Genomic DNA, 26,742 nt, shown 5'->3' on the forward strand with positions numbered 1-26,742 from the left:
GGCTTTTAGTCTTAAATGAAACTCAAAATAATTTTGAAACTAATATATTTTTTCCTATAAAAGTTACAATATTTAAAATTCTTATACAGCTTTTACACTGGGAGAAATGAGGGACTAAGTGTACTACAGTTTGGTTTTTACAGATCCAAAGATAAATAAATACCAATGTGATCCGAAACAAACCCCCCTAGGAAAAAAGCCATGACACAAGCAGGAAATTTTTCAGCATAACTCAGAAAAAAACCTTTGAGCCACTTGCCCATTCCACAGCCAGAATTACTCATCAGTTTGACAAGTTAGAGGAACTGGGAGAATTTACCAGGATTGATCATCATCCAATGGAGAATAAATCACCCTATTGAAAGAACTGTTTTAACTAATCAAAAGCAATATACTGTGATGTTTTGTTATACCTCTTTCTTAAATAAAAAGCAAATTTGGACTGAGAGAAGACTTGAGAAAATGTTCACTGTCCTGGGATATTAACCTTGTAGAGTGCCTGAGTGTTGGTTTGCATTGGATTTGGAGATTCAAACCACTTTCTGGTTTAATCAATTTCTTATCCTTCAAAGCTGTGCTTCTTATAAGTGCACTATAAATTTCTATTTCTAGAAATTCTTGATAATAATAGTCTGGGTTATAACATAAATTAGTAAGTATAATTTGCTATAATTAGGTAGTCTGGCTTATAGTCTAATCAATATTTACCTATTCATGCATTATCATCTACCAGCTGTAGTTCAGGACAGCATTTGTCCTAAGGCAATCCATTTGATCATTTCTATGCATGGTAAGATAAAGTTATGGATCTTGACAAGAAGCCTCTCAACTACACCAGACGGTGCCATTCGTATAGTTTAGCTCAGTCAATGATCTTGTAAAGGAATATAATATAAATTGTTGCTACTTAATTATCTCACCAAAAACTTGCCTTACATTAAATTGATTTATGAAAAATTGCATGATATACTTGCAAGCCATCTCTTCCTCTGAATCAAAGAGGAACACAACCAGATGACTTTGGAGGGTGTATGCACACATAAATGAACAGTTGGGTCTGGTGGAACAAGTAAGGGACAAGGATGAGTATTAACTGGTGAGGTGTGGTCCATACTTGGAGGCACAGTCTTTTTCTTTTTTTTTGAGACTCTGTGTGGTACAAGCACACCATTCCTATGCCTGAATTTGCCTGGCAGCCTGCCTGTCTTTATAATCTAAGTAATCTATTACCTCTGCTAGAGTAAATCAACGCTTCAGAGGACTACCTGGACTCTTTTGTAACCCGCTTATGACTAATTTTACTGAACTCTGTCCTGACATGGTTTGAACAAATGTGGAGTTAAAGATCAGTACTGTTTGTTTTTTTTTCCCCCTCTGTCATCCTCTCATTACTTAACAGCTGCTCTCTCTAAAGCAGTGAGTTTTGCCCTTTAACAAAGCTGCTCCTGTGAGCTGACTGTGGCTCAGATCATGAACTCCTTATTGGCAAATTCAGACTTAAAGTGAAGAAAGTAGAGAAAACCACTAGATCATTCAGGTATGACCTAAATCAAATCCCTAATGACTATACAGTAGAAGTGAGAAATAGATTTAAGGGACTAGATCTGATAGACAGAGTGCCTGATAACCATGGACGGAGGATCATGACATTGTACAGGAGACAGGGAGCAAGACCATCCCCAAGAAAAAGAAATGCAAAAAAAAAAAAAAGGGCTGTCTGAGAGGGCCTTACAAATAGCTGTGAAAAGAAGAGAAGCAAAAAGCAAAGGAGAAAAGGAAAGATATACCCATTTTAATGCAGAGTTCCAAAGAATAGCAAGGACAGGTAAGAAAGCCTTCCTCAGCGATCAATGCTAAGAAATAGAGGAAGACAATAGAATGGGAAGACTAGAGATCTCTTCAAGAAAAAGAGATACCAAGGGAACATTTCATGCAAAGATGGGCACAATAAAGGACAGAAATGGTATAGACCTAACAGAAGCAGAAGATATTAAGAAGAGGTGGCACGAATACACAGAAGAACTGTACAAGAAAGATCTTAAGGACCCAGATAATCACAACGGTGTGATCACTCACCAGTGATCACCAGGAGTCAGACATCCTAGATTGTGAAGTCAAATGGGCCTTAGGAAACATCACTACAAAGAAAGCTAGTGGAGGTGATGGAATTCCAGTTGAGCTATCTCAAATCCTAAAAGATGATGCTGTGAAAGTGCTGCACTCAATATGCCAGCAAATTTGGAAAACTCAACAGTGGCCACAGGACTGGAAAAGGTCAGTTTTCAGTCGAATCCCAAAGAAAGGCAATCCCAAAGAATGCTCAAACTACCGCACAATTGCACTCATCTCACACGCTAGTAAAGTAATGCTCAAAATTCTCCAAGCTAGGCTTCAACAATACGTGAACCATGAACTTACAGATGTTCAAGCTGGATTTAGAAAAGGCAGAGGAACCAGAGATCAAATTGCCAACATCTGTTGGATCATCGAGAAAGCAAGAGAGTTCCAGAAAAACATCTATTTCTGCTTTATTGACTATGCCAAAGCCTTTGACTGTGTGGATCGCAATAAACTGTGGAAAATGCTGAAAGAGATGGGAATACCAGACCACCTGACCAGCTTCTTGAGAAATCTGTATGCAGGTCAGGAAGCAACAGTTAGAACTGAACATGGAACAACAGACTGGTTCCAAATAGGAAAAGGAGTACATCAAGGCTGTATATTGTCACCCTGCTTATTTAACGTATATGCAGAGTACATCATGAGAAATGCTGGATTGGATGAAGCACAAGCTGTAATCAAGATTGCTGGGAGAAATATCAATAACCTCAGATATGCAGATGACACCACCCTTATGGTAGAAAGTGAAGAACTAAAGAGCCTCTTGATGAAAGTGAAAGAGGAGAGTGAAAAATTTGACTTAAAATCAACATTCAGAAAACTAAGATCATGGCATCCAGTTCCATTGCTACATGGCAAATAGATGGAGAAACAGTGGAAACAGTGGCAGACTTTATTTTTGGGGGCTCCAAAATCACTGCAGTGGTGACCAGCCTAGACAGCATATTAAAAAGCAGAGACATTACCTTACCAACAAAGGTCTGTCTAGTCAAGGCTATGGTTTTTCCAGTAGTCATGTATGAGTGTGAGAGTTGGACTATAAAGAAAGCTGAGCACCAAAGAATTGATGCTTTTGAACTGTGGTATTGGAGAAGACTCTTGAGAGCCCCTTGGACTGCAAGGACATCCAACGAGTCCATCCTAAAGGAAATCAGTCCTGAATATTCATTGGAAGGACTGGTGTTGAAGCTGAAACTCTAATACTTTGGCCACCTGATGTGAAGAGCTGACCCATTTGAAAAGACCCTGATGCTGGGAAAGACTGAAGGTGGGAGGAGAAGGGGACAGACAGAGGATGAGATGGTTGGGTGGCATCACCGACTCAATGGGCTTGAGTTTGAGTAAACTCCAGGAGTTTGTGATGGATAGGGAGGCCTGGCGTGCTGCAGTCCATGAGGTTGCAGAGTTGGACATGACTGAGAGACTGAACTGAACAGAACTGAAAGCTGCTCTAGTTCTCCCTTCAAGATATCACAGTGATCAGATCACAGTCCACACTTGTCTTCAATCCTGGGCTTGTCAGCATTCTTGTTTTTTCTTTTTTTTTCATACGCACAGAGTAGACCCTTCCCCACCTCCACTCACTCTGCCACCTGTGAGCTTTGTCTCCCTTCGAGACACAGGATGAGGTTGCACCTCACAGATCTGTTCTTGTCGTGTTGACTGTAAATAGTTCTGGCTAATGCTAAGGCAGGAGACTCAGTTCCATCCCTGGGTCTGGAAGATCCCCTGGAGGAGGAAATGGTAACCCACTCTAGTATTCTTGCCTTGAGAATCCCATAGACAGAGGAGCTTGGTAGCCTGCAGCTGATAGGGTCACAAAGAACCTGACATGACTGAGCATACAGGCACAAACAAATAAACAATGAGTTTTGAGCACAGTGATCTGTGCCTCTTCTAGCCTGGAGTATTTATTACCAAATGTGAGACGACCTGTGCCCTAGTTTTCCTCTGCTGTGGTCACCACCAGTGTTCCAGAGAGTGACCACACTAGGAGCTGAGGTCACGGTGTGACGACACTTGTTCAGAGTCACCATTCAGCTCTGCATGGACATGGATTGACCTTTGTTGTTTCAAGCCAGTGAGATTTGGGGTTGTTTGTTATTCTTATCAAATCATAGCTAGAATCCTCCTATGCCCACTTCCTTGTATCGTTAGAAGTAGATATAAAGAAATTCATGCTTAGGCAAGTTTCCTGAACACGAATGCTTCCCAGAGTCAAGGGGACTGGATTCCAATCTTTATAACCAGGATAAGTAATAATGATAAAATCCGATATGCATCTTTTCAGGACTCCAGAAGCAGATTTTCTCTGTTTTCTAATGATAACATTGCAAAGTATTGGGTTGGCCAATAAGTTCATTCAGGTTAAAATAAACAGAAAATTTATCTGGAAAAAAAAATCACATGATCTAAGAAGTCTGTAGAATCAATGATACTTATATTCCTTCCTCACATTATAAAACATTTTTTAAAGTGAAAAAGATAAGGCTTTGCACATTCAAATGTGCAAACCCAGCTCTGCACATTCAAATGATAATTTATCAAGCTTATCTCTTCCCAGATTATCACATGGCAAGTAGGCAACTGTCTCATAAAAACACTTCACTATAATTAATGTGAGAATATTGTTGAGGGGACTCTGATTGTATTTCAAAGGATAAAATGTTTCCCTGATAGAGTTTTGCTTCTGCAGAGCAAATATCTGGTTTCTAATGTGGTAATTACATTCTCACAACTCCTTTTCTACATTGTCTACTAAGAAGTTGATTGTCAGATTTTAGGATCAGCAAACATACAGAACCCTCCAATGTTCATGCTATGTAATGACTTCACCCTTAACTATCATGTAAAATTTGAAGAGCCTGGAATATTAAGATACAGATAATTATTTCTACTTAGTGTGCTCACAGTTGTTAAGTTATGGTGGTAGCTTAAAAAGACGGAACCTAATAACCAGGTGATGTAGAAGAGTAGTTGAGTTACAGATTTTTTTAGCCAGATGACCAGTATTCAAATCCTAGCTTTGCAACTTGGTAGCATCCTAAGTTTGTCCAGGTTTCTATAAGAATATCATAGATGAGGTGGTTTATAGACAATAGAAACTAGAGCCTGGGAAGTTCAAGATCAAGGTGCTGGCAGATTCAGTGTCTGGTGAGAGCCCACTTCCTAGTTCATAGATGGCAATCTACAGGCTGTGTTCTTTAATGATGGAAAAGGCATAACACTCTCTGGGGTCCTTTTTATAGGAGGGCTAATCCCATTCATGAGGGCTCTACCCTCATGACCTGACCACTCCCCAAAGATTCCACCTCCTATTACCATCACCTTAGAGGTATATGTCAACATCAGGATTTTTGAAGGGCCATATTCAGTGTATAGCAATAGCTATGTGATGTTATTTTTTTTTTTATTGGACTGTAATTGCTTTACAATATTGTGTTAATTTCTGCTGTACAATAGCGTCAATCAGCTATACTTACATATATACTCCCTCCCTCTGGAACCTTCCACCCACCCCACCCCTCCAGATCATCACAGGACACTGAGCTGAGCTCCTGTGTTACACAACAGCTTCCCACTAGCTATCTATTTTACACAGGGTAGTGTAAAGGGATGACAGAGGATTAGATGGTTGGATGGCATCACTGACTCGATGGACATGAGTTTGAGCAAGCTCTGGGAGCTGATGATGGACAGGGAAGCCTGTCATGCTGCAGTCCATGGGGTCACAAAGAGTCAGACAGGACTGAGCTACTTAACTGAACTGAACTGAGTGTATATAATGACAAGTTATTTCACATGTCTCAGTCTCCTCACCTTTAAAAGAGGAATAGTTGTGCGAATTAAAAGTGTTACTTTCGGACAGTTACTAAGAACACTCAGTAGTTCTACAGACACTCCTAAGAACATTCCTGGCTTGCTAGTTATTATAATTATTTCTCTTATAATAAATGGCCAGTGGTTGCAAGTCACTCCACATGGTTCAATCAACTGAATATTATCTGAGAGCCCATCATATAACTGGCAGTGTGTTAGGTCCTTAAAACAAAAAGGTGGATAAGACCTGGCCCTTGCCTCAACTCACAAGATACATTAGCCTAAAAGGAGAAAGATATGTAAATGGATAATGATGATACAGTGGGGCAAGGTCAATAATAAGATTAATTATTTAGTGTTTGCTGTCAACACATAGTTTGCTAAAATATCAGTATAGATATTTCACCTTGAAATCCTCAGGGACATACTCATTTTTGCATTCTTCCACCCAAAGTTTTAGGAAAATGGCCCTTAGGGGTTGTGGAACAGAGTAATTAGCTGCAGGGTGGGGGGCATTTAAATGATGCTCTCCGGAAGTCACCTTGTAAGAACTACCCACAGATAAATATCGTTACAACTGCAATGAGTCATCTGAGAGATGGGTTCTAGGAGGAAAGTGGAGGTAAGAAGGTGAGAAGGGCTGTACTGATCTGAGCATTTGGAGAAGGTTTCCCTGAAATCATGGCTTTTAAGCTAAAGTCTGAAGGATTTAACAGGGGTTCCATAAAGGAAGGAGTGTTTCAGACAGAAGTAACAGGGAGTTCAAAGCTGCTGAGGCAGGATGGAGCTTGTCCATTGATCTCTTTGCCAAGAACTAGAAGAAACACAAAGAATGATGGGCAAGTAAGAAAGTGGCCTGAGATGGTCGTTGTATCACACCCTCAGAGAGGCCTTCAGGGACTGTACCCACCTAACAGCCCCCTGCACACTGTCCCTTTCCCATGACCCTACAGGGGTTTCATTATTGAAGTTCTCTTAAATTATCTTTATTTATGTGATTATTTTTGCTGTCTATTTCCCCCCTCTTGAATGTTGGTTCCAATAGCACAGGGAACTCAGTTCAGTGCTCTGTGATGACTTAGAGGGGGATGAGGGGTAAGAGGGAGGTCCCAGATGGAGAGAATACATGTATGTATACATGTAGCTGATTCACTTTGTTGTATACAGCAGAAAATAACTAATTGTAAAGCAATTATACCCCAATTTTAAAAAAGATAGACCTTGTCTGTCTTACTATCTTTGTAACTTCAGCCCTAAGAGAAACTGAGAAACAGATTATGGTGGTTGAGATCAATACACAATACAATGTCAGTAAGAAAGGACAGAAAATGATAAATTTCAGAAATAGCAAAAAGGTAGGATTCCCAGACTTGGTTTTTTTTATGTGAGATTTGGAGATGAATAGAATCTAGCCTTTAATGAGGAGGAAGAGGCAGTTATGTGTGTTTGCTGGTTGAGTCCAGTAGAGATTCCTAGCTTCTTTCTCAGTCAAATGAAGACTGAGGAGCATGAGACATCCAAAAGCTACTGTCATGTAAGAAACAGGCTAGGGGGAGGTTTCGTCAGGAAACGGGAGGCTGGGGGCTTTGAGTGCAAAGGAGGAATTGGATCCAAAGTAATAGTTAAGGGCTGAAAGTGACAAGTTTCAGTGTGAGAACATAAGGGGCCCAGGCCGTGTCACTGAGGATCTCAGGAAGAAGAGGAGAGGCCTACAGAGCCGAGTGGGATTGGGTGGAGGGAGGAAACCCGAAGAATGCAGGTCAAGGAGCCAGGGAAGAGCGCGCTTCAGGAAGGAAGCGGTCTTCCACACGTGGCTTTGGATTGGTTTCCAAGACAACGGTCTTCCCGGCCAGTGTGTCTAGTCAGCAGACATTTAGGCTTCATTTTCTCATGCCCCTGTACCCAAGGAATAACACCAAGGAGAGACTGTTACCTAAAATAAGATCACGTTTCCAATAGCATGGTGAACGATGGGACCATGGAAAGGTGGTCCGGGGGATTGGCTGGATTAGAATGAGGCTGCTACAAAGGACAGGGGCAGGAGTGGGTGGAAACAAGGTGGTACCAGAATCACAGGGGATGAGTGTCGTGTGTCATGAATATGTTGTCAATGTGTTGGTGAGGAAACTGCTGTTTTATTTATTTTTTAAACAGGTAGAATTATTTAAATTATTTATTTATTTATTTTTGTTTCTTGGCCACAGTTTATGGCATATAGGATCTCAGTTCCCTGACCAAGGATCAAACCCATGCCCCCTGCATTGGAAACACAGAATCTTAACCACTTAACCACCAGTGAAGTCCCAACTGCTGTGTTATTTTAAAGTTACTAGTGCTAGAGTCCCAAACCTTTCAGGGCTTGTGCTTGCTGTCCTTGGAGGGTCAGTGAGGATGGAGAAGAGAGAGAATTGAAGTTGGTGGGAGTCAGAGGAGAGGATGAGGAGAGTTGACTTTTCAGTCTCAACAATCAAGTATTGATCACAAGAAGCAGAATGTGGGCTGCATAGATGATGTTTGCATAGTTCTATTGTCAAAGGAAAACAGTTGTCAGGTTCATTTGAAAACCATATTTCTTATTTGATCTCTTGGTTCATGTCATTATAGATCCAGGTTGTTGAAAAAAAATGCACACACACTTTTTCCAAGGAATGGTGTAGCTTGAGATGGTGCCTGTGAAAACTGTATTACATCTTCTGGGACCGTATGTATTTGAAGGCAGCCAGAAATTTCTGACACAATTGCAGAACTCATGAGATTTAAATCTATGCTTTACAAACATATGGGCACTTAGCACAACCATGGAATAAATTGAGGGCATACATCTCTCTGCTTGGTAGAGTTCTTTCTGATCAGCAGAAATCACACTTAAGATACAGGAGGAGATGCAGAGGGCCCCCATGTCGGCACGTCTCACATGTAAGTTGACACCACTGGAAGTGGTGTGAGTTGACACTTCTTTTTAAAAGAAAATCAATTCAGTTCAAGATATTAACAGAGCATCACTCGAGATAGTGAATTTCCACATGAATCATCATCTATGGCTCCCTCCTCCCTAGTGTTTTAACATTTTGCACCTTCATTTATCTGCTCATTCAGTCAGCAAATAAACACACACACTACTGTGATGGTGAACAAAATGAATGCCATCTGTCCTCAAAGAGTTCACACTCTAAACAAAAAGAAAACAAGAAATAAGCAATTACAGTGCAGTGTGTTCGGGTAAGCACAGATGTCATAGGATTCAGAATCAGATTTTGGCAAAATTTATCCTGAGCCCTGAAGGGTCAGTCAACTGAGTGTGTATAGGAGAGTGTCCTTTTCTTTTAGAAAAATACCTAAGTATCAGGGCATCACGTCTGCATATAATAGTCAAATAATTCAGGGAGAAAAACATGAGATCGAGATTAAGGGGAGGGAGAGAAATGTAAGTAAACATTAACGACTGTTGAACTTGGGAGTTCTTTTTACTGTTCCACCAACATGTCTGTAAGGTTAAAATTATTTCAAAGTAAAAAATAAATTTTAATTAAGAAAATATGGAGCTACAAGTTCAACAGTATTTTCTATATCTCAATATTACTTCAGACCTTTTCAAGTATTCTGCTACTCTGCAAGTATCTTTCAATGTTACTGCACACTTTTCAAGTATGATACTATCTTACCCTGAAGATAAAATTATATTTCATCTTATTTTCTTTCATCATACATTTGGTCTAGTGCTTCATTTGAAAAAAAATTTGTTAGCAAGGAATACACATTTTAATGTATGACTAATACATAAAACTTGCAAAAATTTTAAGTAAAAAATTTCTAATGTATAAATGATATAATTTAGGAACAGACATCCATTTTTGTTCTCCGTGGAAGTAACAAGTCAATTTTCTCACTCTCTCTTTCCTGGTTAGGTCTCATATGTCAAAGCTATTGATATCTGGATGGCAGTGTGCCTCCTTTTTGTGTTTTCAGCACTTCTGGAATATGCAGCGGTAAATTTTGTATCAAGACAACACAAAGAACTTCTGAGATTTCGACGAAAGAGAAGGAGTAAGGTAAGTGATTAAATGCATGAAGTTCCTTGGCATACAATTCTCCCTGGAAAGTGAATTTGTTATGTTTAATGGGAATGTACAGAAAGAAAATGGAGACAGGAATTCAAAGAGAGGACTGTCCTTTGATTTTGTCCAACTGAAACTTATGTTGTCAAAAATTGCTTCAGGGAGAAAATAGTAACATCTAGCTGCTTTACAATACTTTACAGAGCAGATCTGGTGACACCAGAGCTTTATCAACTTCTTTCTAATATCTGTCCTGGAATAACATCATTTTTTGCTTCAACTAATAAAATCTATCATTTCTTATTTGTAACGCTGTAATGTTTCTGATGACTTTACTTGACACAAGTCATCAACTATTGCTATTAATTTTTTCTTTTCTTGAACTAATTCCTTGAATGTTTTAATCAAACATTATCGATTTATTGTATAATACTCTGATGTTCACATAAAGCTATGTGGTCTCTTTTTTATACATATTTTTGGTTTTTGAGACATTTCTTCTGGATCCCCATTGGAAACACAGTAAGGTGTATTTTTGCCTTGCTGTCACCTGATAAATCAGGAACATCCTTGGGAGACCACAGGAATCTGCAGAAGTAATCTTCTAATTGGATTTGGATGTACAGGATGAGGTTGTTCCCCTCTAATAAGACTTATAAGGTCATCTCTCTTTATATGCACATAATTTCAATCAACCCTTTTCCTTTTCTGAAAGAGTTTCTATCAGCCAACCTATCTTTGAGTTTATGTTTAATGTGAATGTGCCAGCTGACATTTTAAAAAAGCAAATAGACTCAAGCTACAGAGAAATGTCAAAGTCATATATTACAGGGGAAACTGTGACCAGAATCCAATATACTGAGATATTTAAGTCGAAACGTTCTCAAATCTTAAAATGAATAGTCTGGTTTATATATTGCATTCATTTTTAAGAATTTAATTTTTAAAGAATTTTTTATGGTTTCTGAAGGACTGACTGTAATTTATATATTTATAAAATGTTTTAAAAAACCCTAAGCCATGATCTCTCAGTGCTGAGTCTACTCAATTTAAACATCAGAAGCAATAATTTATTCAGTAGTATCTAATTGACTCCTCAGAATCATCACCTGCTCCGGTAAACATCCCAATTCACTGTAGCATGGGAGAAATTTCAGCATTACAATACTCTGGGTAAGACGACTGACAGAAAAACAATGCCAGAGCTTGTATTTGACCAATTTTTTATAAACATTAAAGCACATCATTTATATATTAACATATATTTTCGTGGAGAGATTAACTTTATCTCCTGCCCCAACCTCTCCTGGTCTGCTGGTGTCCTTACACTTTTCTCACCTGCCTCCGCGTCTCTCCCCTCCCCTTCTTTCTAACCTCCCTTACTTCTCATTTGCTCTTCTCTCTCATGATACCTGGCACAGGCTGAAACATGGTGAAAAGACAGAGCATTCTGTATCCCAGGAGTGAAGGTGTGGTCACTTTTTTCCCTCCTGAATGACTGATCAAGACAATTTTTCCTTCCAACATCATGAATCAATAAAGCATCACTTATCTCCCCCTCTCATTTTGATTCACTTTTTCACATTCTACATTTTTCTACCTTTCTTCTCCTTCCTTCAATGTAGGATGTATCAGCCACGTGCTGCCAACACCAGAAATGAGGGGTGTACACAGGTGGTGTTCCAAGGGGAGATGAGAGCTCAGACCTTTTCTGCACCCACCACATATCTGGCAGTCAGAGCAGCCAATGGATAACATAATGCTCTACAAATTTAGACACTCATTTCTGGTTCTTCCTTAAAAAAAGAGAATCCATACCACAGCAACTCTTTATTCAGTTTTACCACCTGTAAGTGTATTGGGATAAAGATATTTGACACCCTTTATTATTTAGCTCACAGAAAAACAGCAAGATTAATTTTTCTAGTGACTGGCACTCTAGAAAAGGGTCGAAGTGCAAAAATAGTAACATCTGATTATATTTCTAATCACCATTTAAAATACTCAGCGAACATATACTGTAATTAAGATATAGTGCAGTAAAGAATATTTTTTTTTTTTTTTTAGTTCATACTCTGGGGCTGGATAGCTTGTGTATGTGAGAAACTATTAATTGATACATACGTTTGTTTAGATGATCTGTGCAATGAAAGCCAATTGTGCAATTATATTTTAACCATCTATGACTTGATTCTCTGGTTTCTCAATCCCTGTTGGTCCACTTTACCTTCCCACAGACAGAAGCTTTTGCATTGGAGAAGTTTTACCGTTTCTCAGACACGGTAAATTCGTTTTCTTAACTCTAAGTAGAAGAATGTGGTCATCAGTTTAAAAAAAAAGCAGACAGCATCCTCTGCACTCAGGCAGTGTTGGGTGGGGAAACACAGACCCCTGCACACTTAAAGCTGATCTACCACCAATCCCCTTCAGCTAAGGGTATTCTCTTCTTCTAACAATTCCCTTTGTCTCTCTTCACTCAGTAAAAAAAATTTGAAATGTTATCTTTCATTCTATGAACTGAGCTGTTTGTTTGGTCAAAATAATTTTTAAATATATATTAAACAGAAATATCACATGTATCTTATAATATTGTCTGTAGAGAAAATAATCATACACTTTGACAAAAATAGTTGCAAAATAGATGGGACGTTTATTTGTACAAATAAGTTCTAAAAACAGCTCCTCTTGCCAGAAAATAGACCTAAAAATAAGGCAAAAATAAAATGCTTTCTCCAGCTTATGTATCTTTAGAAACTATTTTTAATGTTAAGATATGTTGAGATTCTTTAGAGTAAATGAATGATTTTGGTTTTGACTTCAGCATCCTTAAAAATGTTTGATTAAAAATAGATCACAAGGTCACACCTACAATTAGAATGGCTAAGTGTTTAGAAATGTAATCTACAGTAGAGCATATTAGTAATTTGACTTGGAGATCCATAATATATGACTCTGATTACATTTTAAATATACTCAAAGCCAAGAATTTAGCTTGGGAAATCATATTCAAACAGTCCAGTCTACTAAATTAAAATTTCTGGAATAAAGTATATTAAAAAATACCTCTCCTGATGATTTTTACCACAAATCTCAGTTAAGAATAGACATAACTAGGTGAATACACAACAGACATACTGTTGGATGAATAGTGAAGTGATCTTAATTTCATAACAAGTATCTAGATCAAAGATTATTTTAAAGTCGTTATTAATTATATTCCTATATTATAATACTCCCTCTATTATTTTTCTTTTCTACTAAAATTTCATAGTTGTTCCCACTGTAACTACCTACTTCAATTTTCATCCCTGGGGGGAAAATTCACATGATCCAATTAGTTTTATGCAATTATCCTAACTAATTTTTTTAAAAAATTCATTGCTTTGAATTTTCATAATGACGCATAGTTGCCTCTTTGGGAGAGGTATACATTTAAATTTTCAGTAACTAAACAGTATATAAGGAGTGTTAGTATGAAATATATATTCAATTAGATATTGCATGACAAAACAGTACGAAAATAACTCTGATGAAAATACAGATTTCCTTTGCTAGCATTCAATAAATACTTATTTTTTAAAAAAGAAACAATATGGTTTACTAACTATATTATTTAAGAAAATGCAAATACATTTTACAAATACAATAAATGAAAATACATTTGATTATAAATATATGCATCACATTTATTTTTATAACATTCTAATTATCATTCAGGTTGATGATAATTAAGGTTGATCATTTTCACTTTTTGAAAACAATTTTTCTCAACCTATAGCCCTCTGGGCCAAATGAATTCATCATTAAAAAAAAAACCAAAAGTATCTACTTTGCTTAGTGACAGTCTGAGCAATCTAAATTATTAAATTAATATAATCAAGATAAGTCTAAAAATTAACTGAATACCCTTTCCTTTTATGAGTACTGATTTGCATGTTTTTCATAGTATTTTAATTCGGCAGAAGAAGCAGTAAATAAAATTGCCCCATTATAGAAAACTTCACATAACAAAGGGCCTTACACTGATAAACATATTATTCTGGGGAAAGTTTTAACTTGGTTTAGCATTTGGCCTAGGCACTGCATGCGATCTTTTACACCTTACCTTTTCCCCTGTAAAGGTACAAGGGATCCTTTTTGTATACTGTGAAAGAATACACGTTTGCACTTGTATCCAAATTTCCCCACCCCACACTGTTTTAGCCTGCTGTGTGCCAATCACACACCACCGCACCCTGCCATAAATGCTTATCCCCAGTGCTGTGTGTGTGGGTGTATGCATGATACAGAAGTGTTTTGGTTAGAAGCTGCTCTTCCCATGTATGATATCATTACTTTAGTCCTGGACGGTTTAAACAGATGCAGAAATATTTCTGAACATATGTAATTTGTTGAGAAATATGGATGTTATGGGATTGCTTTAATGCATTTCATACAGCTTTTGCTTTGCAATGTAATAATGCAAGTTTGCTGAGCAAAAATACATTCACGTGGTGTTCTAGTATATCTTCCTGCTTATTCTTGTATATTGTTACTTGTGTATGCAAATGAAATAAGAATGGACCACAAATTCTAGATTGAAAAACTAATTGCCAAGTGTATATTTTTGCTTGTTTCCTTTTTAAAATAATTGACTGTATTTTGATTATCTGTACAAAAACTTATTTATGTATGTATTTATGTCCTGTATTACTTTAAAAAGTAACTCAAGGTAACTATTAAGAATAACAAATAATTGATTTTTCTGCCTTGTGTTAATACCCTTTGTGAGGTCTAGAATATAAATGTGAAAATAAATATAAATTTAGGACAGATATAAATATGAAAAATGTGAAGAAAGCGTTAGTCGCTCTGTTGTGTCCGATTCTTTATGACCCCATGGACTGTAGCCCACCAAGCTCCTCTGTCCATGGAATTTTCCAGTCAAGCATACCAGAGTGGATTGCCATTCCCTTCTGCAGGGAATCTTCCTGACTCAGGGATTGAACCTGGGTCTCTTGCATTGCAGGAAGATTCTTAACCAGTGAGCCACCAGGGAAGCCCAATTATAAATATATATATATACTCTTTTGGTTGAATGGATGAGGCTTCATGGTTGGAAGCAATGTAGTACCTGTATACATGGAATTATTTTATAAAGTTTCCATTGGAGGTCAGTTTATGCTATATTCTAAAATAGAAGATATTCTTTCAATAGGTAAGTATTTGATATATACTTGAAAAAAAGTAGTTTCTCAACAACTTCAAACTAAATTCTACTTGAATGACTGATGTACAGGGGTTAGAAATTTCTTCTTATGTAAAAGAAAAATTATAAAAATTTGATTATTTCCTGCAACATGTATTCCAAGTGTATGTTAAATACAACTATTTCTTAATCTCTATCCTCTCTGAAATATCTGTTTAGGAAAATAATATTCAATATAGTAATATAGTCTCTACTTAAGTTTACATGCTGTATAGTGACTTCCATCACACAGTTAAATAAAATAGGCACACTGCTTTTTATATATGCTATCTACTGTAAAATATTATCTTATGTCACACTATGGTGATAAGTTGGCACTGAAAGAATCTAGAACATTAAGTTAGAAACAGATATGCAGATTTTTAAAAAATATTATTTCAATTTTCAATTCCCCTATGTATGTATATATATTTTCATAAAGTTTCACCTAAAATATTCATCCTTTTAAGCTTACATTTTACCATTCAATAATCTCCAAACCATTTCTGAATCTAAATTCAATACACCAAACATAAATTTGGCTAATTTATAACTACTTCATGAAAGTGGAAGTGTTAGTCGCTCAGTCGTCGTATCTGACTCTTTGTGATCCCATGGACTGTAGCCCACCAGGTTCCTCTATCCATGGGATTCTTCATGCAAGAATAATGGAGTGGGTAGCCATCCCCTTCTCCAGGGTATCTTCCCAAGTCAGGGACTGAACCTGGGTCTCCTGCATTGCAGGCTAATTCTTTACTGTCTGAGCCACCTGGGAAGCCCAGCTAATTCATATGTCATCTATAATAAATGCAAGGTTCTCCTGGGAGCTAAATTTCAAAGAATTTTATATTGACAGTTGACTTGTAAGTCTAAAGTATTTTTAACATCATACATAGTTGTATTCTTTTAAGCCTTCCATATTTGGGTGGGTGATGTTTAATAAACAGGATTTTTGTTTTAGGCTGATACATATTTTAGAGAACAACTTTTAATTCATTCACATACCTCACCTAGCCTTAGAATTTTCTAAGTGATGCTTATTTCTCTCAACAAAAACAAGCCATTGTTTTGTTAATTAGCAATTTTCAAAAAAATTTAAAAACATTAAAAAAAATCTACATACTTTGAAATCATATAAATGGGAATTAATATCCATTTACTTTTCCTCCTTCTGTCATTTTCCTATTTGACAATTAAAAGTTACAGAAAGTTATTTAAACAAAACAACCTTTAGGATAATTTACTTAACCTCTTCATTGTATAAACAACATCTCAAAGGTATTCACTAGGGGGAAAACATCAGGATGAAAGTAACATATTTAATGCTGTTGTATCTCACAGCAATTGTTATAATTAATCATCATTCAGTCTGGGTTATATGATTAATAATTTGTAACTACTCACTAGCAATCTTCATGCTTTCACCATGCCAGCAAACAGATAAGATTCTTTTGTTGCTATTTTAGAACTAAGAAGAGGATAGGAAATTAATTCTTTTCTCATATACATGATAGTATATTATGTTTGATGATAAAGATGAAGAAATTCAATTGAATAACTATATCTGCCCATGAATTTTCTTTCTGTAATAATTCTAGTTATAATATGCATGTTACATGAGTCAATCTTTGGCATAATTCTCTAAATAAAGTGGAAAAGCACTGAGAATGTTTCACAGAATGGTATTGTTGCTTAATTATTGAAACATTTTTCTCATTTCCATATTTAGTGAAAACAGGTCCTCCTGCAGAAAGAATTATGCACCAACAAAATGACTTTTTATATTTTTTATTGCCTATCCTTCTAACTTGCTTGAAGCATATTGAGACGATTGACTTGTGGGTAAACTAAGCTGTTTCTTCAATTTTACTTCTTGAATCAGCCATGTTCTTTAGTTCATTTTGAATTCATTCTATTTAATCTTTATTATTGTCTATATTTTGAGTTGTAAAGGGGCTTAATATCATGAACTTTAAACATTGGCTAACCTATAGTGAGTCAAAAGTTTTAGATGTTTGTCTAAACCTTGCTTTTGTGGCCTTCACTCTATTAGAAAGCCAAGCTGAAGGTAGCTCCAGAAAATTGAATTATCTCAAAAAAATATTTGAGTGCTAATTGGAATAAAGAATATCACTGCACTTGTAAACATACATAAGCACAGGATAATCTTTTGCCTGAGTTTTACAAAGCAAAAAAATTAGTTGTCATAAAATAACTTGATATACTTTTTAGTTATGTGCTTAGTCACTCAGTCATGTCTGAGTTTCTGCGGCCTCATCAACTGTAGTCCACCAGGCTCCTCTGTCCATGGACTTTTCCAAGCAGGAACACTGGAATGGGTTTGCCATTTCTACTCCAGGGGATCTTCTTGCTCCAGGGATCAAACCTGCGTCTCTTGCATTGGCAGGCAGGTTCTTTACCACTGTGCCACCTGGGAAGCCCCCCAGGTGGCAGGTTTTGAATGACAGGTTTTAACAAGGGAAATATTTTTACTGAAATGGAAGATTTCTATTTCTTCACCTCCAAAATTAACAGAAAAGCCACTGATGATATGTTTGTTAGTGAAATCATATCCCAGATGCTTTTGAAAACGATATAGCACCAAATCACATTATAAAATGTAATTGTCAAAATTCTATTCCTAAAATATTCTTTGGTCCATCATAAATTTAAAAATGAATAAAGATACAGTTCACATAAATAGGCTCACATACAGCCTCTCCTAGACACAGCCTTACTTAAAAACAGGAATTGTTAAAAAATAAAATAATACCTCAGTACTAGCCCAAATGTCATTACAGAGTATGTTTTCATAAACTACCACTTAAAATTTAAATTAGAAAGTGTTAGAGGAATTCAAAAAAATGTTACATCACCATGAATTCCAGCTAACTAGGATAGCTGCATTGTGTCTTTTGGGAATTTTTGTTTCTACACATTTGAGCATTATGATCACCCGGAGAGCTTGGAAATGCAGATTACAGGGACAACCTAAATGTTAATGAGTGAAAATCTGTGCAATTGAGATCCAGAAAACTGGATCTCAGCCATGCCTCCAAATGATTCTGAGACAGCTGTTGCATGGACCTCAGTGTGAGAAATCTTGTCCTGGCCTGGACTGTCATTATTGCATGCACATAGAATATGGTCATTTTACAAGTTGTGGCCAGGTTTCATGCTAGGCCAATGCTGCATGATGATGTTAAAGTTTCAATTTTTCAAAAGTGTCACTTTCTATTAAAATCAATATTCAAAGTAAAGTGGCTTTGTCAGTGTAGCTCCATAGCTGTGATTACAGGTTTGAGGAGGCATTTGTACTTTCAAGACAGAAATAAGCTTTGATCTCATATGTCATTTGCTCAGCTATTCAGTAGGATAAGAAGCAAGAGAGACAGCAGATAAAGTGTCTTCATCTAAGTGGGAGGCCTTCCAGCTACTCAAGCACACAGGACTTTTAGATCCCGCTTCCACAGGGAGCATGAATGGCTTTCTAGTCTAAATAAATACATATAGTATGATGCGTAGAAATGAGCCCTTCAACTGGGAAATACAGCTGTAGACCCAAAACCACGACATCAGGTGATACAAAAGGATAGAAAAGGGAAACCTGTGAGGTGGGACTGAGTTAAGTAATAGCCTTCCTATCCCCCCCATGCCCCGCTGCCAAACACACACGTCCACTACCAGAAACCAGAAAACTTTCTAAAGACACTTGCTTCTTACCGTAACCGCGTGGTCTGCGTGCTAGTCCAGTGAACCAACCAGCCAACTGGTCATGTCCTGACCATCCTGTCTTTAGTGATAATGGTGTTTTCTTTCTTTCTTTTTTTTTTTTTTTCAGATTTTTATTTTTTGTGTGGGTTATTTTTAAAGTCTTTATTGAAGTTGTTTCAATATAGCTTCTATTGTTTATGATCTGAGTCTTATAGTAATAATGTTTTAATTTCTGTTTAAAACACTGCTCTGTGAGCTGATGGAATTTGATATACCCTTACTATGTTGTGCTCTTGGGCCATTTTATACACTGATCATTTGTAAATGTGTTCCTTTATCCAAAGAGATCTATTCCAGGGGCCCAGACTGATATAAAAGTGCCTGTTTCAAGCCATAAATAGTATTTTCAGCTGTGGCTTTTGTTATAGTGTAAACAAAGCCCAATATGGACTCTCTCTCTCAAAGTCACTCAGTTTTGTCCAACTCTTTGTGACTCCATGGACTGTAGCCTGTGAGACTCCTCTGTCCATGGAGTTCTTCTGGCAAGAATACTGGAGTGGGTAGCTATTCCCTTCTCCAGGGGATCTTCCCAATCCAGCAATCGAACCCAGATCTCCCACATTGCAGGCAGATTCTTTACTGTCTGAGCCACCAGGGAAGCCCTATTTCTTCTATAGTCAGTTGACTTCTCTAAGAGCTCTGGGCAAAGACCCTAGTGGCATTCCATCTGTCAGCTTTGTGTTAGCGCTTGTCCTCGGGAGATTGAATCCAAAGGCAATTTTCGAGCAATTTTTTTTTTAATCTTGTTAATATTCTGGACAAGCTCTGACCACATCAATGGCTTCAGTGGGCAACAGAGGGACATGTTATATCCATTGCCGCATGGTTCAGACACCACCATGACTATGTCAAAAGCCAGTCTAAGACATCTGCCTTGGCACATAGTTTCCTTCTGAGCCAGCAACTAGATGGGGACTCTATCTAGTTTCTACCCGGGAGTTCCTATAATGAAACTCCTAAACAGTTTTTGCCATGTCCATCTGGTAGAGGCTGTTGGGGGGATTTCCTTAGTGAACTCAAGTGTTCAGCCGTCAAAGAGCTGGACATGACTGCATGCAGCAGGCATAAGGAACCATAGCCCAAGATTAGGCTCAAGACAGAAAATGGCCAGGCCCTTCATTCATGGTCACATCCTTTCCAATTATATTAATACATTTAGTCGTTGGCTGATGCCACCTACTGGATGTATCTTGAAAGTGAAAGTGAAAGTTGCTCACTCGTGTCCGACTATTTGCAACCCCATGGACTATACAGTCCTTGGAATTCTCTAGGCCAGAATACTGGAGTGGATAGCCTTTCCCTTTCTCCAGAGGAGCTTCCCAACCCAGGAACCAAACCAGGATCTCCTGCATTGCAGATGGATTCTTTACCAACTGAGCCATCAGGGATATATCTTGGTGGTGGTTTAGTTGTTAAGTCGTGTCCGACTCCTGCAACCCCATGGACTGTAGGCTGCCAGGCTCCTCTGTCCATGAGCTACAAGGGAAGCCCACTAGATATATCTTAGTCCCTTATTTTCCTATCTGCATGTCATCATGGTCATTCTACTATGACCGTGATGCCTATGAACCCAGTATCACTGTGCCCCATCAGCTTCTTAATATTATTCTTAATATCATCTTCTCATTTTCCAACAGTCTGATTGCACATGGTACACTGGCTTCCACAGTCCCAAAGAGCTGTTTTTACCACCCATGGCTATTCAGTGTTAACCATGGCACAGTCTGGGACCCCACTCAGAACTGGGCAAGGAGAACTTGGCCTTCAGACTTCTTTCTGTCTTTGCAGATGGAGTCAATTCAGCCACCCTGTCAGCCCCTTTGGTTTGCATTCCCACTGGCATCACTGGATTAATTTCTGAGATGAAAACAGCAGATTGAACAGGGTTCCTTAAGGGAAGCAGCTGCAGTAACTTGAAACCATTTCCTTCCTCCCGACTGGCGACAACCTGCCAGGAAACCTTTCATAGGAATCCTGTCCATTTTTGCTCTTTTCAGTCTGAGTTTTAAAAGTCACCTCAAGAGAGCTGACAGATAGATTCTTCTCTAGCCAAGCTCTTTCTTCTGAATGGCCCAGATTTTTTTTTTTTTTTTCCCATCAGTGAAACCCAGTATGTCAGCTGCTGGGGTAAACTCCTCCACAAATCATACATCCCCTTCTTCCTTGCCCAAAGGAGAGCCTCCTGGGAAGCCAGGCCTAGGGCGCTCCCTGAATCACCGTGTCTACCAGAGTGTAGGTAAGAGGATAAGGCTTGAGGAATCTAATTTATTTTCCTTCTATTATTATTATTAATTTTTGTTTAGTCACTAAGTGATGTCTGACTCTTTGAGACTCCCATGGATTGTAGCCTGCCAGGCTCCTCTGTCCGTGGGATTTCCCAGGCAAGAATACTAGAGTGGATTGCCATGCCCTCCTCCAGGGAATTTTCCAGACCCAGGGATGGAACCCACATCTCTAATGTCTCCTGCATTGCAGTCAGGTTGTTTACCACTGGAGCCCCCTGGGAAGCCCGTTGCACAGGGATTATCAATTCTCAGTTATATCTTGAACCACTTTCCCCTGTTTTACAACCTAGTTTCCCACTGGTTTTATCTCGATGATCACCCTCCTGCTAATTCAACAGGGCATACAGCTGTGTCATCCGTCTCCCAATAGTACAATTTATCCCCAGTATTTTCCCTGCAGGGTTTGCTATCTCAAACTCAGGGAGGATCAGGGTCAAGTTCTCACCAGAACTCCCTCCCAGAAACTTGGGCCACATTGACACTGAAAGGGTCTGAAAGCCAAGTCACCTTCCATCACCACTGCTGAGGTTTTGGGTTCAAACTGTCAGTCAGACCCTCCAGACGCAACAGACTTCAACCTGATATTGTGTTTATTCAGTCCTCTAGGAGCAGACAAGGCAGATAATACACCAGACGCAGCATCTGCATCTTGGGGGTGGGGAGGCAGCCACTCAAGCGCCTTCTTGGCCCCCGGCTCTTCAGGCCACCACATAGCTCCCCCAGGGCAGGAGCCACCGCACAGGGCACAAACTCCTCATTCCTGTTACCTTAAGGCCATTGTTTTCAAGGAAACCATCATGCAGTACACCTTAAGTTCATACAGTTCTGTGTCAATTATTTCTCCATAAAGATAGAGAAAAATCAAAGAAAACAGTTATTTAGCCTTAACAATCCCACAGAAGTGAAAACTATTGGCAGTATAAATGAACATCCTTTTTAAAGATTGCTGAGAAATCAATTTCCAGTTTTTTTTGTAAGATTACAACAGTTACGTGTACTTTGGGTCATCAGCTTTCATTTCAGACTTATTTACTCAAAAGTCAGTTACTTATACATCTTCCATTCAGTTCAGTTGCTCAGTCGTGTCCGACTCTTTGCGATCCCATGGACTGTAGCACGCTAGGCTTTTCTGTCCATCAACAACTCCCAGAGCATATTCAAACTCATGTCCATTGAGTCGGTGATGCCATCCAGCCATCTCATCCTCTGTCATCCCCTTCTCCCACCTTCAATCTTTCCCAGCATCAGGGTCTTTTCAAATGAGTCAGTTCTTCGCATCAGGTGGCCAAAGCATTGGAGTTTCAGCTTCAGCATCAGTCCTTCCAATGAATATTCAGGACCGATTTCCTTTAGGATGGACTGGTTGGATCTCCTTGCAGTCCAAGGGACTCTCAAGTCTTCTCCAACACCACAGTTCAAAAGTATCAATTCTTCAGTGCTCAGCTTTCTTTATAGTCCAACTCTCACATCCATACTTGACTACTGGAAAAGCCATAGCTTTGACCAGATGGACCTTTGATGGCAAAGTAATGTCTCTGCTTTTCAATTTGCTGTCTAGGTTGGTCATAACTTTTCTTCCAAGCAGCAAGCATCTTTTAATTTCCTGGCTGCAGTCACCATCTGCAGTGATTTTGGAGCCCCAAAAAATAAAGTCAGCCACTGTTTCCACTGTTTCCCAATCTATTTGCCATGAAGTGATGGGACTGTATGCCATGATCTTAGTTTTCTGAATGTTGAGTATTAAGCCAGCTTTTTCACTCTCCTCTTTCACTTTCATCAAGAGGCTCTTTAGTTCTTCTTCACTTTCTGCCATAAGAGAGTTGTCATTTGCATATCTGAGGTTATTGATATTTCTCCCAGTAATCTTGATTCCAGCTTGTGCTTCATCCAGCCCAGCATTTTTCATGATGTACTCTGCATGTAAGTTAAATAAGCAGGGTGACAATATCCAGCCTTGACATACCCCTTTCCCAATTTGGAACCAGTCTGTTGTTCCATGTCCAGTCCTAACTGTTGCTTCCTGACCTGCATACAGATTTCTCAAGAGGCAGGTCAGGTGGTCTGGTATTCCCGTATCTTGAAGAATTTTCCACAGTTTATTGTGATTCACACAGTCAAAGGCTTTGGCATAGTCAATAATGCAGAAGTAGATGTTTTTCTGAAACTCTCTTGCTTTTTTGATGACCCAACAGATGTTGGATAACTTATTAGCCAAATAGAATTTTTTCTTGCCCAGTTTATTTAGATGGTCTGGCAATATGTAGAGAATACCAGAATATTTAGTTTTTCCATTAAAACATAACACTTGAGAGTTTTATTGAATGGACTCATGTATATGATACAGCAGGATAAATCATTAAAACTTGACTGGGAACAAAAGTCAACTCACCTTGATATGCTTTATCTTTTCATTATAATAATGTTATCATTTATCATGATAAAGCCTCAGTTATGGTTCTGAAGCACTTGTTATACATGCCTTGCCTTATTCTATGACTTCAGTGCTTCTGTTTTTCTTATGACAGGATGATGAGATAAGGGAAAGCCGGTTCAGCTTCACAGCTTATGGAATGGGGCCGTGTCTGCAAAGCAAAGAAGGTGTGACCCCAAAGGGCCCCAACCATCCTGTCCAAGTAATGCCGAACAGCCCAGATGAGATGAGGAAGGTCTTTATCGACCGGGCCAAGAAGATTGACACCATCTCCCGAGCCTGCTTCCCATTAGCCTTTTTGATTTTTAATATTTTCTACTGGGTTATCTATAAAATTCTTAGGCATGAGGATATTCATCAGCAGCAAGATTAAGTCTCGGGGAGTGTGCAAGTGTGCAAACTCAATCAAGTGTGGCAACTCAGAGGGAAGGCTTTTTGCCTAAGGGTGTTTCTGTGTGTGTATGTGTGTGTGTGTGTGTGTGTGTGGTTTACAAATGATGACCATTGTGCTCAAGTGACGTATGGAAAGGTGTGATTATGACTTGCTATGCAAAGTCATGAGGCAGTTATGATTCTTTTAATGAATACAAAATATGTGTATTATTGGGATTCTATTTCATTAAGATTATCTGTTCTTTCATAGTAAATTTTACAAGTGGACATATTATTGTAAATGTGTTTCTATATAATATGATGTCACATAATAGTACATGTGAAAACTGCTTTAAAATTCTTTGATTTTTCAATTCAGTATTAAATATCACAAAAGTTAAATTTGCACAGAAAACTTTTAAAAAGGAAAAACAGGAAATGTTGAAGATTTAAAAAATGTAGCTTGAGGCTTTAAAATATTTTCTTATAGTTACAAAACAAAAATAATCAGATATTTAAGTGACAAATTCACTCAATAACAACAGAAAATTGTACATACAAATGCTATAGAACCAACTTAAGTAATAGAAAATTAAAATCAAAAGATTAAAGTAAAAAAACTTTTATTGTTTATATACTAAATTTAATTGTTTAAAATATCAAATTTCCCTCTTTGGAAATGTTTTTAATGGCCTAAGCAATCATATTATACATAAAATCTACTTTTCTTAACTTTATATATCTGTGAATGAATGTAGATATACTAAAAACATTATTGTTTTTAAAAAGTGTTATAGCTATGTATTTTTCTTTGTTGCCAAGCACTGAAAAAATTCAAGCCAGCATCTTTGTTTTGTTAGATTTTTAATAGTTGGTTAATCATCTGTAAGTAATTATGTTTATTGTTTTGATGTAGTTGAACAAAGTTCAGTAAGACTTTTATATTTTAGTTTAGAATGAGGCTTTAAAATTCAGTAGGATTATAGTATTTACATTTTGGTAAAAATGAATTTGATGAAAACCAAAATAGATTTAGGAAGATTTTTTAAAATAAGAACAGACTTTCCATCAAAGTTATATGGGTTCCAACTCATAGCCCTAAACATAAGGAAGGAAGATTTTAATTCTAAATTATATAAATAAGTCACTTCTATACATGAGAATTGATTGTTTTGTATTTATGAATTAATAATTTCAATATATAAGACATCCACTAGTTGTGAATAATTCTAAATAAAAATTTTACTTAAAACTTATCAGCAACCCCATGGAATTATTTCAACTACAATGGGGCATTAACTCATTTCGTGCAGTGTAATTAGGTGCAAATACATGATAGAGTTTTGGGGTTAAGTTGAACCAGACTCTGATTACAGTTTTGCTATTTTTTGCATCAGTGTTGTATTTTTAAAAAGCTCTATAATCCTTTTTAAAAATGTTTAATTACTGGTCAGATTCTCTAGATGGAAACTCAAGCCAAATTACTGACAGAGAAAGGTTTAATCATGAAGAAAACAACTAAATCAGATTTAAGAGGGATAAATAAGGCACTTCTGAACAAGATGGTACTATTTTCTGATCTTTAACTGTTATTAAACTAAAAGCAAGAGCTTCCATTTAAAGCTAAAATGTTTCAATGTTATTGAACTTTGGTCTACCTAATTGTACTTTTAAAAAAGCAAATTTAAAAATAATGTATATTTGGCAATTTTTGCTACTAAAACACCAAATTTTCTTACTTTGTAGGTAATTTAAAATATAATTAGGGGGGGAAAAGGGTTGCCATTTAATGAAAATGCCACAGCAGAAGATACTACTAGGTACTTTATTTTGAGGACTCTGCATCTCGAAGTTAAACATGTCCTTCTTCATTGAGTGTTTATGAACCAAAATCATGGAAATATATTCTTGTACTAAAGGTAGATTAAAGCTTGATATGTTGTTTGTGTTCTCTGAGGATAAGCTAGTGGGTTTAAATCGATGATAAGCTATGTGTTGTCTCAACATATCTCTGAAATACTTGAATACATTTTTCTATACTTCATACATCTTATTTTTAAAGTTCTTCATCATTGCTTAAATTAAATGAATTCTGCCAAAGCAAACATACAATGTTTGCTTAGACATACATAGACATAGGCAATGAACCTACGTCCCTAAAGAAATTTATGAACATCACTTGTTTTTACATTTGAGAATATTAAAAGTGTCTCTTTTTTTAAGCTTGAAACTTGGAATGTTTCCAATACATATACTAGCCACTAGTATACAAAAATACTAGCCATGAAACAACTTTTTCAGCAAGGGCGTTGATATGGTAGAAATCTCTATATCTCAAAAGTATTAAATTTTACTTAGGTATATATATACTTATATATATGCAAAGAAAATACTCTGAAAAAATTATTTTTTAAATTTAAAATGGAGTTCCCTGGCAGTCTAGTGATTAAGACTCTGTGCTTCCAAAGGAGGGGGCACAGGTTTAATCCCTGATAGGGTAACTAAGATCCCACATGCCGCATGGTACAGCCAAAAAAATAAAATAAAATACTCTGATGTTTCACTCATATGGCAATAGTGACATCACAAATATATCTGAATCCAAAAAGTTTAAAGGAACCTGTCCCCTTTAATGAACTCCTCAATTCAGATCAGTTC

At 37.4% G+C, this 26,742-nt stretch overlaps 1 protein-coding gene across 2 annotated transcripts in view; it reads left to right on the forward strand.

Annotated features, from left to right (window-relative positions):
- Nucleotides 1-24,320, forward strand: part of GLRA3 (glycine receptor alpha 3) — a 174,146-nt gene extending 149,826 nt beyond the window's left edge. Inside the window, exons 8-10 of one of the 2 annotated variants that reach the window (XM_043487336.1) lie at nt 9,846-9,989; nt 12,233-12,277; nt 23,807-24,320. In XM_043487336.1, the coding sequence (XP_043343271.1) occupies nt 9,846-9,989; nt 12,233-12,277; nt 23,807-24,085 (468 nt within the window). In that variant the 3' untranslated portion in view covers nt 24,086-24,320. The remainder of the gene's footprint in view (nt 1-9,845; nt 9,990-12,232; nt 12,278-23,806) is intronic. The other variant, XM_043487337.1, reaches the window with a different exon arrangement.
- The last annotated feature ends 2,422 nt before the right edge of the window (nt 24,321-26,742 follow it).

This window comes from Cervus canadensis, chromosome 14 (assembly GCF_019320065.1).
Source record: "Cervus canadensis isolate Bull #8, Minnesota chromosome 14, ASM1932006v1, whole genome shotgun sequence".
Lineage (NCBI taxonomy): Eukaryota > Metazoa > Chordata > Mammalia > Artiodactyla > Cervidae > Cervus > Cervus canadensis.